This window comes from Canis lupus, chromosome X, assembly GCF_003254725.2.
Source record: "Canis lupus dingo isolate Sandy chromosome X, ASM325472v2, whole genome shotgun sequence".
Classification (NCBI taxonomy): Eukaryota; Metazoa; Chordata; class Mammalia; order Carnivora; family Canidae; genus Canis; species Canis lupus.
In genome coordinates this window covers 107,210,611-107,227,373 of record NC_064281.1, presented here as the reverse complement: position 1 = coordinate 107,227,373, position 16,763 = coordinate 107,210,611, and the positions used below count along the sequence as shown (strand labels likewise).

The following is a 16,763-nucleotide window of genomic DNA, read 5'->3' as shown; positions in this document are numbered from 1 at the left end:
ATTTTTACAGAAAGTATGTATTACTCTTATTATCAAAAAGAAGTAAAGATAAATAAAACATTTCTTGTGTAGGAGAGAAATAATTTAAAATGCAGGAAACAAACATTTGTAAATACAATAGTATAGACTTTGTTATCACTGTTCTCCTACTTTCTCCAAATAGGAAAATTTGGCAAAGGCCCAGCATTTGTGTCAGTGGAGGGAAATGTACAGTTCTAAACAAATTAAAATAATAACATCCCATAAAAGCTTTCAGCATTGGCACTGTGAAAGAGAGACCACATACATCCTTATGGTGTTACAGAGTAGATAAATTTGTGGCAAAAAAGTCAAAACCAATTAGCTGTGGAATGTGTAATGGGTAGAAGAAAGTAAAGCCTAGTTTTAACCTACTCAGTTCATATTAAATATATATATACATATCATATATATATATATATCTTCACATATTTTATATGTACCATAAATATTTAAAAGATTATTTTACCCAATTTTCTGCAAATTCATTTACAACACTGATAATAGGGATCCTTGGCTCTTCATCAAGCACAGAGAAGCTCATTTCAATATTGTAGAAGGAAACTGAAATTAAAAATGAGATTAATTTCATTCACTTAGTCCAAGAAACTTAACTTCCATAATTTTGGTCAAAATTGCTTGTCATTTTAAAGAGACTAACAATGAAGTCTCATTCTTAAATTTTGCTTAATTTAACTCCAAGGTCAAGAACCAGCACTTTTGGCTCCATATCCAAAAGCAAAACAGATGTACCATTACATTTTTGCTTTAATTATTTGGGCAGTTTCCTGATTGCTACACAGTTGATGGACATTCTGCAAATCCCCCAAATCCTCAATTTTCATTAGCCAACACATTTCCAGTCCATTTAACAGTCAAGCTGAACAATATCTCACAAGATCACCCTCAGAAAATATTTACTTCTTCCTGTGCCTTTTTTTTCCTGTGCCTTTTTTTCTGCTTCAAGTTTTTCTCTCTTTTCCTCTTTCTCTTGTCTATCCTATCAGATTTCAACTTGGGAACATTAAAAGTTGAAGGGATATCCAGTATTTGAGTTAAATGGAAGCCAAATACTCCCTGGCTATGGATCAGCATTCTAAGCTGGCAAGAAGTGGTGACTGGAGAAGCTGAGGCCTGTATAAGAGGAATTCAAAAAAGGCAGGCTAGAGTATCTCCTGGTGTTTGCTGCTATGCCATATCATTCTCTACTGGGAGAGGGTGAAGTTCCTGGTCCATGTTCACATTGCCAGAGACAGAGCATCAGGAACAAAGTGGATGGAAAGGGTGTTAAGAAATGTCATGTTGAATGAAAAGATATATTTGCATTATATTTCAATAAAGCAAAGCCAAGCAAGATGGTTAGAGAATTCTGTTTGGACAAGGTATCCACTGGACCCCACTGTCTGAAGGAGATAAGAAACATCTGTATCCTTTATCCTTTTCTGCCTTCAGAGAACTGGCCGCCTTAGAGAACACATGACCTGTTGTGCATGCATTCTGTTAGTGATTAACTGCACATGTTGTGGAACATACCTGTAGACTTAGTGGCAATAAGTGAAGTTGATGTTTCCATAGATAGAAAAGAAGATGTGGAGTCCAGCCAGGTTGTCTCAGAAGAGGAAGAAAGTAGTGAAGACACAGTTGCTGTAGAAGGATGTGTTACTCCAGTGGATGTGAGTGGAAATGAGGCTGTGGTAGCAGTAAGTGTACTGGCGGTTATATTTGGAAGGGAGTCCAGCATGGGCTTAGGAAGAACTAAAGTAGGGGATGCTGATGCAGGTGAGATTTTACTCCATGCAGATGTTACTGTGGGGCTAGGCAGAAATGTGGAACTAATAGATAGGGTGTGGTCAGTTGCAGGAGGCAGCCTACTCATTCTGCTAAAGGGTAGAGGTTGAGACACAGTCCTGGAGTTGGCAGTCACAATGGTTCTGGAAGATGCCTCAGTGAATTTGGAAATGTATGTACTGGCATCTGTGATTTTTATAGACATAGGGAGAGAAATTGGGAAGCCAGCAGTGATACTGCCCACTGTAGGTGCAGGAGTGGTTTTGGTGAGTGCTGTGCTTATGGCAGCAAAGGGTAGTGTTGTAAAGTTAGTGAATGAGTGCATTGGTGTAGTGTCAGAAGTCAGAAATGTGGACTTTGACACTTCTACCATAGAAGTTATGTGAGGACTATTGGATACAGTCACCAGTGGAGGACCCAAAGGGAGCGTAGATAAAATCCAAGCCAGTATGGGTGAACTGGTAGCCTCTGAAAGCATAGATCCTGAAGTGGCACCAGAAGGATTCAGTGTGAGTCTGGTCCCAGGAGTTACAGATGTAGCTGTCTTCTCAAAAGTGGGCTTAATGTCAGCCAACGTGATAGGAATAGATCTTGAAGATATTGATGATGAAGGGCTGTCAGACATCCCCAAGGTAGGAAGACTTCCTGGCATGGAAATTGATGATTTTGCCATAACATCTTCAGATACAAGACCAGTCTGAGAGGCTGTGAATGTCAACAAAGACCCAGGAACAAGGTATGGAGTCTCTGTTTCCATCTTGTGGGGTGTAGGTATACGAGTAGTGGCAGAAATTGGAAATTGAGAACCTTTAGCTGTGGGTGTGTCCCAGGAAGTCATAAGCAGAGATTTGGTGTTACTAGATGTGATTCTTGTGCCCAGAACTGGAAATTCAGCCATTTGGGATGTAAGAAGAAGAAAAGTCTCCGGAGTAGAGAACTTGGCTTCAGTACTATGAGGTGAAAAAAGAAACGATGTCAAAGAGGGTGGAGTTGCAATGGATGGAGTCCATAGAGGATATGAAACAGGGGTATCCACAGATGTAGCACCTTTTGTTAGTTCAGCTGCTGAAGAATTTTCTGACAAGGAAGTCATCTTTTCTGTATTTAAAGAAAGGTAAGTGGTGGCTTTGACACTTTTTGTGGGTCCAGGAATGTTCTTAGAGCTAGTCAAAGATGGAGAAACTTCAATATTCAATGAAGTATGGAGATTATCTGATGGAGTAGATGAAAGCACACTTTCAAGGGCAGCAGTTCTGGAATAAGTATTTGTGAGAGCGGTTTCTATACTACTGCTCACAGGAGATAAGGAGCCATTAGCAGTCCCAGATAACATGCCCAGAGTTGTAGTCTCATCTCTTTGTGACAACTGTTGAGTTGTTGATTGAAATGGTGAAAATGTGGTCTTTGAAATGGAAGAAATAGCTCCAGTGTTCTTAGAACTGAGTAGAGAGGAGGCAGTGGTGCCTATGGATGGAGTCACTGTCCCCACTGTAACAGTGGTTGGAATGGTTTTCACAGAGGGAAAAGTTGACTGTGTCAGAGAGGAAAAGGATGTAGGTGTGATCCTGGAGGACACCTCTGTCATTTCTGAAGTAATGGAAGTAGAGGAAAACAATGTCCTTTTTGAAGTAGGCCCAGGTGCAACATCCAATGTAGATGTCTGTAGGGCCATAGTAGTCCTAGGGGTAGTTGAAGACAATAACGAAGAGAATGAGCCAACTGTTGTGGAAGTGTCAATAGAAACAGCAGGAGGTGAGAAAGCAGAGCCATTAACTGACATTGAAGGCATCTCAGACACAGGCCCAGAAGTGGCTATGGAGGGACTTTTCAAACAGTCTGGGTGTGCTGTTTTAGAATATTTAGTTATTAGTATTGTGGGAGTGGCAGAAACTCTTTTGGAGCTGACAGCAGGGACGCTAACTGGCAGTGAGGACACCTGGTCAATAAGAGTGTGTGTTGCCACAGGGGTTTTCTCAAGAAGTGCTGTAGGTGCATTTGGAGTAGAAAGGACTATAGTGATCCCATCAGTAAAGACAATTGTAAAATCGGCATGAGACTGTCCAGTTGTGGAAAGAGACAAGGACTCAGGGGAGGTCTGCATACTTTCAGAAATGGAAGAGGCAACTGAAATCTTAGTTTGAGTTTTTGGGGAAAGCAAGTATGAAAGAGTTGTGTTGACATTTACAGGATTGGATATTCTGGTTGTCCTGGAAGTTACAGTGTCTACAAATGAGGTATCCTGGTGGTATGAGAAAAGGTGAGTCACAGAGGTGGCACTTACTATCATTTTCTCAGTTCTGGGAGTATATACTGAAAGTGTACCGATGCTTTCTTTTTCAGGAGACAAAAGTGTGGTGATTGTCAGAGCTTGTGAAGGGAGGGCTGTTTTCCCAAGACTGGTAGACATTTCTGGATTGTGAGCATTTACTGAGTGACTTAAGATAGAGGTAGGTATAGTCTGTGTGGTTCCAGAAATGGGAGATGAAGCTGAAATCCTGTCAGGTGAAGTGGCAAGTGGAAACTCTGAAGGTGAATGTGTTTGGCGACTGGAAATTGTTGTGGTCTCAGCAAATCCTGAATGTGTCATTTCCAAGGATGAAATACTCTGGGAGTCTGAAATAAAAGGATTCTCTGATGGGGACATTTCTGTCACCTCCACAGTTCTAGAGGTGTTTCCCAAGGATATGGTCATCTGCTCTTTGTCAGAAGATAAGGTAGAAACATCAGTCACTAATAGAGTGGGGACCAGTATGTTTCCAAGACGTGTTGAAGATTGAGAAATGTGACCATCTACTGTAAGCTTATTGGTAGAGGTATGTGAGGGCATGGTTTCATCAACAACAGAAGTTTCTATGGTGCTAGTAGCCAAGCTAACAATATCTCCACTGCTGTTGAGAGTGTATGGAAGGCTAAGAGCATGGGTAGAAGTCTCCTCCCTTTGAGACATGGGTTGGGTTGCTACTGGTGTAAACATAGTTGAGGTCACATGGGTGGAGGACACAACAGGAATGCTGTCGGGGAGAGATTTAGAGCAGACAAGAGTGGGTGTAAATGGGGTTACTGTGTCAGCCGAAGGGAAGAGAAAGGTGGTCTCAGCCATAGTTGCCACAGGAGTGGGAGGTCTCCACGAGAGGACCGGAGTATCTGTCAGAGAAGGAACTGTTGTGGGTGTCATCCTGACAGAGAACACTGTGGCTTCTGAAGTGGTGTGAATCGAGTGTCTGTGGGTAGGCACGGTATTCCTGGTTGTGGAAGCAGTCTGATCCAACGGTGACACCGATGTTGTGGTCACTGTAGCTGATGGTGCAGGGGTTGCTGAGGAATGGGTAGCTGTAGGCTGTGGAGGTGAGACACCAGCAGACAAGGACATGGCTATCATGTCTGTAAGGACAGTGGCAAAACTGGTCCCCAATATCCTTGTGGTAGAAGTTCCCAGGAGTTCAGGGAATGTCTGTGTGCTCCCAAAAATGGGAGATGGAGTTGGATCTCCCACAGGTGGAGCCTCTGAAGTCCAATGTGCTGTGTGGGTGTGAGTGGAATTAAAGATTTCTGTGGTTCCATCGTAGGAGTTCTTAGATGTGGTTGTCATCAATTTTGTAGAAAGCCAACTTCCTCTCACCTCAGTAGTTGTAGTTTTATTATCCAACAGGGTGGTCAACTTTTCAATGTCAGGAAAAGGGGAAGCGGTGACAGAAGCTGTTACCATTTGCGCAGATTCATCTGTTGCTTCCAGCATTGTTGCAAATGGGGAAAGCTCAGTTGTCACCGCTATAGTTGATTTTCCCTCAAGGTAATGGGAAGTTGTTTCTATCCTTATCACAGGATGACTGCACCTTTGTGTTGTTGCGGACTCTGGGACAGGGGCTATTGTCTCTCCAAATGCAACTGTGCCATTTGTCTCTATTACTGTGGTCTCAGAAGCACTCTCTTCAGTAGAAACATTTGGTTCAATGTTAGCAAGGGTAGATATTACACCTACTGGTGGAACAAACGTCTCCCTTAGCGTTGAAGGAAGTTCACTTTCAGCTGCTATGGACAGAGGGGTAGGTTTTAGTTGTAAAGTGGTAAGTTTAAACTCAGGCTGTTGGGTTATAGATGTGGTTCCCAAAATTGTGGAGAAATTAGCATACCACAAAGTAGTCAATTTGGATGCAGGTTTTGCGTATCTGTCTGTAGTAGTGCCAGCAGTAATACTAGCACCAGTGATAGTGGTAGCCTTGCTTTCTGAGGGGGCTTCTGGTGGGATAATAGGAGTGCTAGTAGTGGATGAATGTCCTGTATTAGAAGCATGGAATGCTGATGTCAACAGGGTCTGATCTGGCCTGGAAGTCTGTGTAGTTTCAATGGTGGAGAACAGATGAGTACCATCATCAGTTATTGATGTGGGACCAGACTCAGAGGCCTTGAATGTGGAAGCTGATCTAGTGGAATTCAAAGGAAGCATGTTTCCACCACCTGTGGGTGTATTCTGGGTATATATGGGCCTAGGTATTATGGGGGGAAGCAGAGTGTCAGTTGCCATGGGGGCAAGTGTGACCCCAAGAGTCAAGGCTGTATGTGTAGTCTCAGCATCAATAACTGGCTGTAAACTCAGAGTTCCAGTGAATGGGGTTGATGTCCTGAAAGAAAGGGCCACAGAAGAGGCCTTTTTTGGTATGGAGGTAGATACTGTATCCTCCATCCTGGGTGAAGAGACTTCTTGGAAATTTGTAGATGTCAATTTTGTTTCAGTTGTTCTTAGCACAGGCATCATCTCAATAGGCCTGGTTGGGAGCGTTTTTGAATGAACTGGAGATGCTATTTCCATGTTGGTTGTTGCCAACGTGGATGCTGTCTGATTTCTAGGAAATACTGAACCTTCTGGAGCAACTGTGGAGATGTGCACAGACTCAGGTATGAATGCTAATGCAGTCCCAACATGAGTGGTTGTAGCTGAAGTATGTTCCACTGTGGACCAAGGTAATGTTCCAGCAGCTGTAGAGGCAAGAAACTCCTGTCTAGCTGTGGAGATAGAAAGTGCCTCAATACCTGTGGATTTGTGTTTGAGCCAAGATGTTGGAGATATGGATGTCAACTCAGCAGATGAGAATAAAGATGTCTTCATAATGGTCGACTGAGACTCAGTCACTGAAGTTTTGGATATAATTGAATTCTTGCTAAGTCCAGATGTGTATAGAAAATTAGCAGCTGTAGTCGGATGCAAGGTCTCAGTAGCAATGGCTTCAGCCATTTTTGTCGTTCTTGTGCTGTCTGAAGATGGAGGTTTAGTTACTTTCATGGAATTGGTAGTAGTGCCTATGGAGGTACTTTTGGTAGGCAGAGTGATGGCTGCTGAAGTAGACAAAATGTCTGCTGTGAATCTGGTTGTCTCAGTTACAGGTGTTTTTAAAAATTTCGGTGCAGTTATTGCTTCCAGAGGTGGAGATGTTGTGTTGGAATATGATATGGCTGTATAATCAGCTGCAAATACAGGCATGCTTTTAAACACTGTAGAAGAGTTTATAGTTTCTTGTGGTTTTAGTCCAGTAACTTGGGATGGAGTTGTCAAATCTATTTGTTGTGAAAGAGTTGTACTCATTTCTTGAATTGTTATATTTTCAGAAACAACTGGAAAATTAGAAAGTATGTGTTACTTTGGATTTGGCTTTAGAAATCAGAGACAATTCTGTTAGAAAGAGCTCTATAATTTTTTCTCATGTTTTTAAGAGGTGATAAGTATCAGATATAATCAAGCCACTTGATTACTTGGTTTTTCTTAAGATGATTTTCTACTTTCTAAAATCTCAATATGGTTCTCAAAATGCCCTCATTATGTAACAAATAGAAGGACATCCATTTCAGGGGTGCCTGCGTGGCTCAGTTGGTTAAGTGTCCAACTCCTGATTTTGGCTCCACTCATGCTCTGAATCATGAGATTAAGCCCCACATTGGGCTCTACACTGGGCATGAAGCTTGCTTAGGATTATCTCTCTCTCTCTCTCTCCCTCTCTCTCTCCTATGCCCTTTCCAACCCCACTCGCATGCTTTCTCTCTCTCTCTCGGAAAAAAAAATGAATTTTGTGTACAGGATGGGTAGGAATGGGAAGACACTCAGATCAAGAAGATTTTTTAGGAGGCCGGTAGACTCCTCCTCCTCACCTCCCTCCCACCAACTCTGTGCCAACCCAACTTTCCATCACCTCCACACCTGCACTTGAGCAGTCAAGCACTGCTGGACACAGTCACACATATGTCTATAAATTCGTGATCCCCAACCCCAAATAAGCCTTTCATACTGCCCAGCCATCACACTACTTTTCTCTGGTCAATTTTTGCTACTACTCTCTGCAGTAACTATTTAAAACCTTCTCATTATCGAACTCTGCCCCCACATGTTTATTAAGGAATTGTGCCCCTTACTTCACAGGAAAAAACAATTGAAGTTATCAGAAACTTAGCTGTGCTACCACCTCAGTTATCCCTCACCAATAATTATCTCTCTTTTCCCTAAGGGCCTTTCCTTCCTGATTTAAACATCTTCCAGTCTCTTACAATAAAAAATAAGAGTCCCACATCTCTTCAGGCACGCCCTATCTCCCTCCTTCCCATCACATCCACTGTCTCCACCTTCCTCAGCCCCATTCTTAAATCCACACTAGTCTGGGTTTTGTCATCATTCCACTGCACAGCACCCACTAATGTCACCAATGGCCTCCATGAGGACATATACTATGGATACTTTTTCAGTCTTTGTCTTACTTGACCTCTCAACAGGCTTTGACAATGTTGACCACTCCATCCTTCTTAAAATAACTCTTTCCATTGATTTCCACGACATAGCCCACTCTTGGGCTTTCTCCTACTCCTACTCCTCTGGCCACTCTTTTTTTTCCTCTTTGCAGACCCATCCTGTTTAACCCAGTCATTAAATATTAGAGTTCCTCAATGCTTGGTCCCAGAACCTCTTCTCTTCTTACCCTATGGTTCCTGCACACCCCTCCATATTTGAGTTACACCTGTATGCAGATGAATGTCAAAGTTACATCTCTAGATCAGATCTCTTATTCTGAGTTCCACAATTGCTTACTTGACATCTCTTGGATATCTCATTAACTCCTCAAACTCAATATGCCCCAATTTGAACTCATTGTCTTCTCTCCAAACTGGGTACTCTTTCAGTGCTCTCACTCAGTGAATGGCATCATCACACATTCAATTATGCAAGCCAAAACCCTCTCCCTCAACCTCCTTCCTTTTCTGTCTCACCCGCCATAGCCAACCCATAATTTTGTCCTATGACTCTTATCTCCCAAACAGCTCTTGACTGCATCTGTTTCTCTCCATCTTGATCACTTACCGCCCTCACCAAATCATCATCAGTTTCTTACCTGGACTCTGCGTTAGCCTCCCAACTGAACTCTCTGCCTCTGCTCTTGGCTCCTCTTCCAATCTGTTCCACAATTCAATCAGGATGATCTTTTCAAAATGCAAATTTGATCATGTCACACACACGCGCGCGCGCACACACACACACACACACACACAAACTTAGCTCCCTTTAGTGGCCTTCCATTACTCCAGGATAAAAAAGTATGTGTTTCTTAGTAGAGCTTATAAAGCTATGAACTGTTTGGTCCCTACCCATCTGTCAGGCCTCACTTTGTGTGAGGTTTCTGCCTTGTTTTTTGGGCTTCAGCCCTCCATCCTCATTTCAGTCCTCTAGTACTTGGCATTCACTTTCTTACCACAAGACCACTACCTACACTGTTACCTGTACTTGGAATGTTCTTCCTGTCCCTTTTCATCTGATTAACTTCTCCTCATCCTTTAGATCTCAGCTCATGGATTGCTTCCTCAGAGAAGCCTGCTACCTTCCTTAGCTTCCATGATTGGGCAAAACCAATGTATTCTAGGCTCTTTGGACACCCCATACCTCTTCTTCATAGTAGTTGTCACAGCTGCAGGTTTACATTGGTGTATGTTTATTACTGTCTGTCTTCCCCACTATGCCGGATGCACAGGGATCCCACCTTTCTTTGATAACCAGTGTATCCTTAGTGCCTAGCATAGGGCCTGGCACACAGTATATGTCCAGTAAATATGTGCAGGCTGACTGAATAAGTGGATGATGAGAGCTTGGAATGAAATAAGAGTAGTGTGGGGATTCCTAAAGGAAGAATTGACAGGTTATGATAACAAAGAAGCTTACAAGATGAAGAAGACAGAGAAATCTCAGAAGACTCAAATTTTGCTCTTGGACGACTGGAAGAATAGCAGTGATACTCATAGGAAATAGGAAAATTAGGAAGGTGGCCTCTCTCAGGAGAAAAACATGCACTTCTGACTTGGATAAGTGGAATTTGGGGTGATAGAACATCCAAGTGAAAATTGTGCAGAGTAAAATTCAAGACTGAGTCATAGTTTTTCTCCAGGGCAGATCACCCAGAATGAAATCATGCATATTTACCACTGGGAAATTAACATTTTGAATTTATCCACCCGAGAAGCCTATTACTTAAGATGTAAAAATAATTATGGTGGTAGACAATCTACTAACTTGTTTCACTGTCGTGAGCATTAGAATTACTTTTAATTTGCATATATAGAAATTCTGAGATGTATGTAGGATGTTCTTTAGGATTTTGCAGCCATTAGCAAGTGGGATTAATGACACCCAGAAGCCTGCAACTGACTGTACAGATAGAGTTAATGAAAGTCACACATGCATAAAGTCACAACACATGTGTGTAAGGGGAAAAGTCAAAGTTATATAAGAAGTACTCCTCCACTGAATTTTACAATATAGTGTCAACAGAGGTTCACATTCTGTTAGGCCTTATCAAGAAACTGCTATATTTCTGCAGCACAAAATTTGTTTCAAGCTTTCTACCTTCAAAACTACAAGTAGAGGGAGAATTGTCAGGATTTTAGTTTCCATTTTTACAGATGGCTTTACACAGCCAACTGGCTTAGCAAACCTGTTAAAGGGTCACTTATGCCACATTTGAGGAGTATGGCATCCCAGAGCCTAAATCACTCTCCAAGAATACAATAATTCCCACTCCTTTACAAAAGATTCATGATGGAACTGCACTTAATTTTTGGAAAACAATAAAATACCAAGTGCCATAAAAGTCCAAGTTATTTTATTTAATACAATATTCAAAGAGCACTATTACAGGAGTCCTAATGAGTAACTGGAAATTCAGAACACAGAGGTTGGGAGTTAGGTATGGTATTTGTATCTAAAGATGGCTGAGTTGTGGATGTTAATTGTTATTAACATTTCCAGTAACCATCTCAAAAAGAAGCATAAAACTTAGGAAAGGAGGGACACATGGCTGTCTTAGGGAAGTGCGGGACTCTTGATTTCAGGGTTCTGAGTTCAAGCCCCACATTAGGTGTAGAGATTACTTAAAAATAAAATCTTGGGATCTCTGGGTGGCTCAGCAGTTTGGCAACTGCCTTCGGCCCAGGGCATGATCCTGGAGTCCCAGGATTGAGTCCTACATAGGGCTCCCTGCATGGAGCCTGCTTCTCCCTCTGCCTGTGTCTCTGCCTCTGTCTCTCTCTGTGTCTCTCATGAGTAAATAAAAAAAATATTAAAAAATGAAATAAAATCTTAAGGGGTGCCTGGGTGGCTCAGTTGGTTAAACATTTGACTCTTGGTTTCAGCTCAAGTCATGATTTCAGGGTCATGAGATCCAGCCTCTCATCAGGCTCCACACTCAAGACAGTTTGCTTGAGATTCTCTCCTTCTCCCCCCTCTGTCCCTCCTCCCATTCTCTCTCTCTCTCTCTGTAAAATAAATAAATAAATAAATAATAAATAAATAAATAAATAAATAAATCTTTTTTTTTAATTTTTATTTATTTATGATAGGCACACAGTGAGAGAGAGAGAGAGGCAGAGACACAGGCAGAGGGAGAAGCAGGCTCCATGCACCGGGAGCCTGACGTGGGATTCGATCCCGGGTCTCCAGGATCGCGCCCTGGGCCAAAGGCAGGCGCTAAACCGCTGCGCCACCCAGGGATCCCAAATAAAATCTTTTTTAAAAGCTTAGAAAAGGAAAAATAAATGAGTTGAACAAAATTGCCAAGCAGGTAGTATTTTAAGTACCAAGTATTTCTTAGAAAATAATGCAACTTACATTGCCTCACTTTAACCCAAAGCTTGGATTTCTCTACTTCAGCAAACCTCCCTTTGAATCTTTCAGATGAGAGGTTTTTTCCAGAGGGATTACTGTACCAAGTTTTTCCTCTAACATCTTTATTAATAAAGACTCACGTTTTTTTAGTCAAAATCACAGAATCATAGAACTAAGTTTTGGAGATTGTATTCAATCCTTTCATTTAGAGACTAGGCCCAGAGAGGTACAGTGTTGACAGGATGAGATTTCCAAAGATAAAACATGTAGAGACATAAGACAGTGTGTGCCAGTGTTTTATTTTTGATTTTTTAATTTTGTTTTTATTTTTATTCATTTTTAAATTAGAGTTCAATTTGCCAACATATAGCATAACGCCCAGTGCTCATCCCATCAAGTGCCCCCCTCAGTGCCCGTCACCCAGTCACCCCCACCCCCCACCCACCTCCCTTTCCACCACCCCTTGTTTGTTTCCCAAAGAGTCTCTCATGTTCTGTCTGTGCCAGTGTTTTAATTATCTAGTACCCATAAGTGCATGCCCTCAATTTACACAGAACCACCAAAAACCTAGGAGAAAGAAGAGACTCTACCTAAAAAAACAAGGAAAGACAAACTTAGATAATAAAAGCCAAGTTCTGCAAGTGCTGAACAGCTCAAGAATAAGTAATCATCCAACATAATGAGACATAAACCCTAGAGGAGAGTATCACGGTGATAAACCAAAATGTGAAGGTGCTCTTGCAAGCCTAGGCATCGAAACCCAATGAGGATCCCAAATTACAGCCATACACTAAAACAATATCTGCCTTGAAGAATCATTCATATCTCAAATGAAGCCAACCCAATTAAGTGTCTGTATCTTTTTAACCAAGATTTATAGGAATTGAAGATTTTTTTCAAACCCCAAGCCTGGCAATTAATTACATGGGTTAGGAAACACGTTCAACTGATACAGAAAAAGCACTTGACAAAAATCCCAAGTACAGGGATGCCTGGGTGGCTCAGCCATTGAGCATCTGCCTTCAGCTCAGGGCATGATTCTGGGATCCAGGATGGAGTCCCACATCAGGCTCCCTGTGAGGGGCCTGCTTCTCCCTCTGTCTATGTTGCCTCTCTTTCTCTGTCTCTCATGAATAAATAAATAAAATCTTTTTTTAAAAAAATCCCATGTACATCCATGATAAAATCCCTTAGCAAGTTAGGAACATGGGATATTTATGTCAATTTATAAAGATCATCACCAAGAAACCTACGTTTAAAATCAACCAGGGATGCCTGTGTGGCTCAGTCGGTTAAATGACTCGATTTCAGCTCAGGTCATGATCTCAGGGTTGTGAGTTCAAGCCGTGAGTTAAGCTCTGCACTCAGTGGGAAGTCTACTTAAGATTCTCTCTCTCCCTCTCTCTCTGCCCCTCCCCCTTTTGCTCTCCCTCTCTCTCTCAAATAAATAACTAAATCTTTTAAAAAGAGCAAAAAAATCAACCATAATGGTAAAGACTGAATGTCTTCCTTCCAAGACCGGGAACAAGGCAAGAATGCCCACTCTCACCACTTTTAGTCAACATAGTACTGGAAGTTAGAGGCATTCCAGCAGGAAAGGAAAAGAAATAAAAGTCATTGGAAGGGCGCCAGGCTGGCTCAGTCAATAGAGAGTGGAACTCTTGATTTCAGGGTTGTGAATTCAAGTCCCACATTGGGGGTAGAGTTTACTTAATAAAAAAAATTCTTCAAATCATTGCAGATTACATGATTGTCCATGTAGAAAATCCCAAGTAATCTAAAAAAAACCAACCTCTTGAAACTTAAAAGTGAGTTCAATATGGTTAGAGGGTACAAAATTAGCACTAAACAAAGAGTTCTTCGACTTGACACCAAAAGCATGATCCACAAAAAGAAAAACTGATAAATTGGACTTTACCAAAACTAAAAGATTTTGTTCCATGAAAGCCCATGTGAAAAGGATTTTATTTTTTTTATTTTTTTATTTTTATTTTTTTTTATTTTTATTTATTTATGATAGTCTCACAGAGAGAGAGAGAGAGAGAGGAGAGACACATGCAGAGGGAGAAGCAGGCTCCATGCACCGGGAGCCCGACGTGGGACTCGATCCGGGTCTCCAGGATCGCACACTGGGCCAAAGGCAAGCGCCAAACCGCTGCGCCACCCAGGGATCCCTGAAAAGGATTTTATTTTATTTTATTTTTTTTAATTTTTATTTATTTATGATAGTCACAGAGAGAGAGAGAGAGAGGCAGAGACACAGGCAGAGGGAGAAGCAGGCTCCATGCACCGGGAGCCTGACGTGGGATTCGATCCCGGGTCTCCAGGATCGCGCCCTGGGCCAAAGGCAGGCGCCAAACCGCTGCGCCACCCAGGGATCCCTGAAAAGGATTTTAAAAAGCAATCTAGAGACTAGGAGAAAATATTTGCAAAACATATATCCAACTAAGGACTAGAATATATAAAGAGCTCTCAAGACTCAACAGTAAAACAAATGCAATTAAAAAAAAAAGAGGGCAAAAACATGAATAGACAGTTTACTGAAGACGATGTACAGATGGCAAAATAATCATAGGAAAAGATATTCAGGGGCACCTGGGTGGCTCAATCCATTAAACATCTGCTTTCAGCTTAGGTCATGATCACAGGGTCCTGGGATCGAGCCCTACATTGGGCTCCCTTCTCCATGGGGAGTCTGCTTCTCCCTCTCCCTCAGCCTGCCACTCTGCCTACTTGTGTTCCATCTCTCTCTCTGTCAAATAAATAAAATCTTAAAAAAAAGAACGAAAAAGATGTTCAATGTCATTAGGCACCAAGGAAATGCAAATGAAAACCATAATGAAACAGCACTACATACTTACCAGAAAGACTAAAATAAAAAGTAGTGGCAACATAAAATGCTGGCAAGGATGGAGAGAAACTGGATCACTCATCTGTTGCTAATGGGAATATAAGAAGGTACAACCACAGCCTGACAGTTTCATATAAAACTAAATGCAACTACCATACAGCTCAGCAATTGCATTCCTGGGTCTTTATCCCAGAGAAATGAAGATTTCTGTCTATACCAAAACCTATACACAAAGATTCATAACATAATGTGGGTTTCTTTTAGGGAGAGGGAGTGGATATAGCCCCAAATTGGAATCAATCCAAATGTCCTTTGACAAGTGAATGTCTAAACAAACTGTGGTTCATCCATACCATGGAACCCTACTCAGCAATGGAAAAGGACAAACTATGGATACATACAACTTGGATGAATCTTAAGGGAATGATGCTGAGTGAAAAGAAAAAAAGTCAATGCCAAAAGATTACATACCATCTAATTCCATTTACTAACATTTTTGAAATAACAGACTTTTAGAAATGGCAGACAGATTAGTGGTCGTCAAGAGTTAGAGATGTGGGGAGCAAAGGGAAGTGGAGAGAAAGAGCAGGGGGAGGTGCTTGTGTTTATAAAGGGCAACAGGAGGGAAAAGTATTTTTTTTTAATTTTATTTATTTATGATAGGCACACAGTGAGAGAGAGAGAGAGAGAGGCAGAGACACAGGCAGATGGAGAAGCAGGCTCCATGCACCGGGAGCCCGACATGGGATTCGATCCTGGGTCTCCAGGATCGCGCCCTGGGCCACAGGCAGGCGCTAAACCGCTGCGCCACCCAGGGATCCCCAGGAGGGAAAAGTATTGAAAGTGTTCACTTCCTTGACTGTGGAGGTAGATGCACAAATCGATACAGGTGATAGAATTATATATAGGTGATAGAATTATATATACAGGTATATAGAATTATATACAGGTGATAGAATTATATAGAATTTAATACACACATACAAATAAGTACAAGTAAATCTGAATAAGATTGGTGAGTTGTATCAATATCAATATTCTGATAGCTATACTATAGTTTTGTGAAATGTTAGTCTTGGAGGAAACTGGACAAATTGTACAGGGATCTCTAGCCACATGTGAATCTACAATGATCTCAATTAAAAAATAGGCAAGTGCAAAAGCCCACATCATGAAAGTAGTTGAGTGATAACTGAATGTCCATCCCTACTGGAGGGACCACAGAAACTATAGAGTCTGGCCTCCATCTTTGAAGGACTTGCAAACATGTTTTGCCACATTCATTCTGTTCCCATTTGTGAACACGTGATCATTTGCACAAATGATTTGCATGAGCTTTGCTATCTCTGTATTTTAAAGTGGGGATAATCCATGCTAATTCACAGGGGCCTGTGGGCTTAATTGCCATTTGCTCCTTCACTCTAGACAAAATTGTATTATTGTAATCATTGGGAGCTGGAGAACAGAGGTATAGAGTAGCTGAATATTTATGAGGCATTTTGTTTCAGATGTACCTGCCAACAGAATATTAAGTAGAACATTTGCTAAGGTACCAAATTCTGCCTGTGATTTGGGTATATCACCTCATATTAAATCTTTGTGTTTTCCTAGCCTACATATTGCATCTGTTTTTTTCTCTCAATCACGACCTTTGGAAATATAACAGAGTGTGTTTATTAGATTTGTTAGAGATAATAGTGACCAGAAACTGCTACAGACAGATTTGCCTGTGGGGCAGAAAAAATATGAAATGAGTATCTTTAAGATGATGAGAAAAAATATATATATTTTTCAAAATGGTGTCTGTATTCTGTTTCCAGGCAAGGACATGAAAAATGAATTCTGAGATAGGAAGAGAGACAGGCTAGAGCTTCCATCTCTGAATCTATAGGAGAATGTCACCCCATGCAGAGGAATACAAATAAGGAGGTTCGAGCAAACTACAAACTGCTCCTGCTTATCTTTTGTGATAAAAAAACG

At 41.4% G+C, this 16,763-nt stretch overlaps 1 protein-coding gene across 1 annotated transcript in view; it reads right to left on the bottom strand.

Moving 5' to 3' along the window:
• Positions 1-16,763, bottom strand: part of ADGRG4 (adhesion G protein-coupled receptor G4) — an 85,664-nt gene that overhangs the window by 61,184 nt on the left and 7,717 nt on the right. Inside the window, exons 3-4 of the mRNA XM_049107841.1 lie at positions 1,552-7,413; positions 488-582 (exon numbers count right to left, since the gene is read on the bottom strand). Of these exons, the coding sequence (XP_048963798.1) occupies positions 488-582; positions 1,552-7,413 (5,957 nt within the window). The remainder of the gene's footprint in view (positions 1-487; positions 583-1,551; positions 7,414-16,763) is intronic.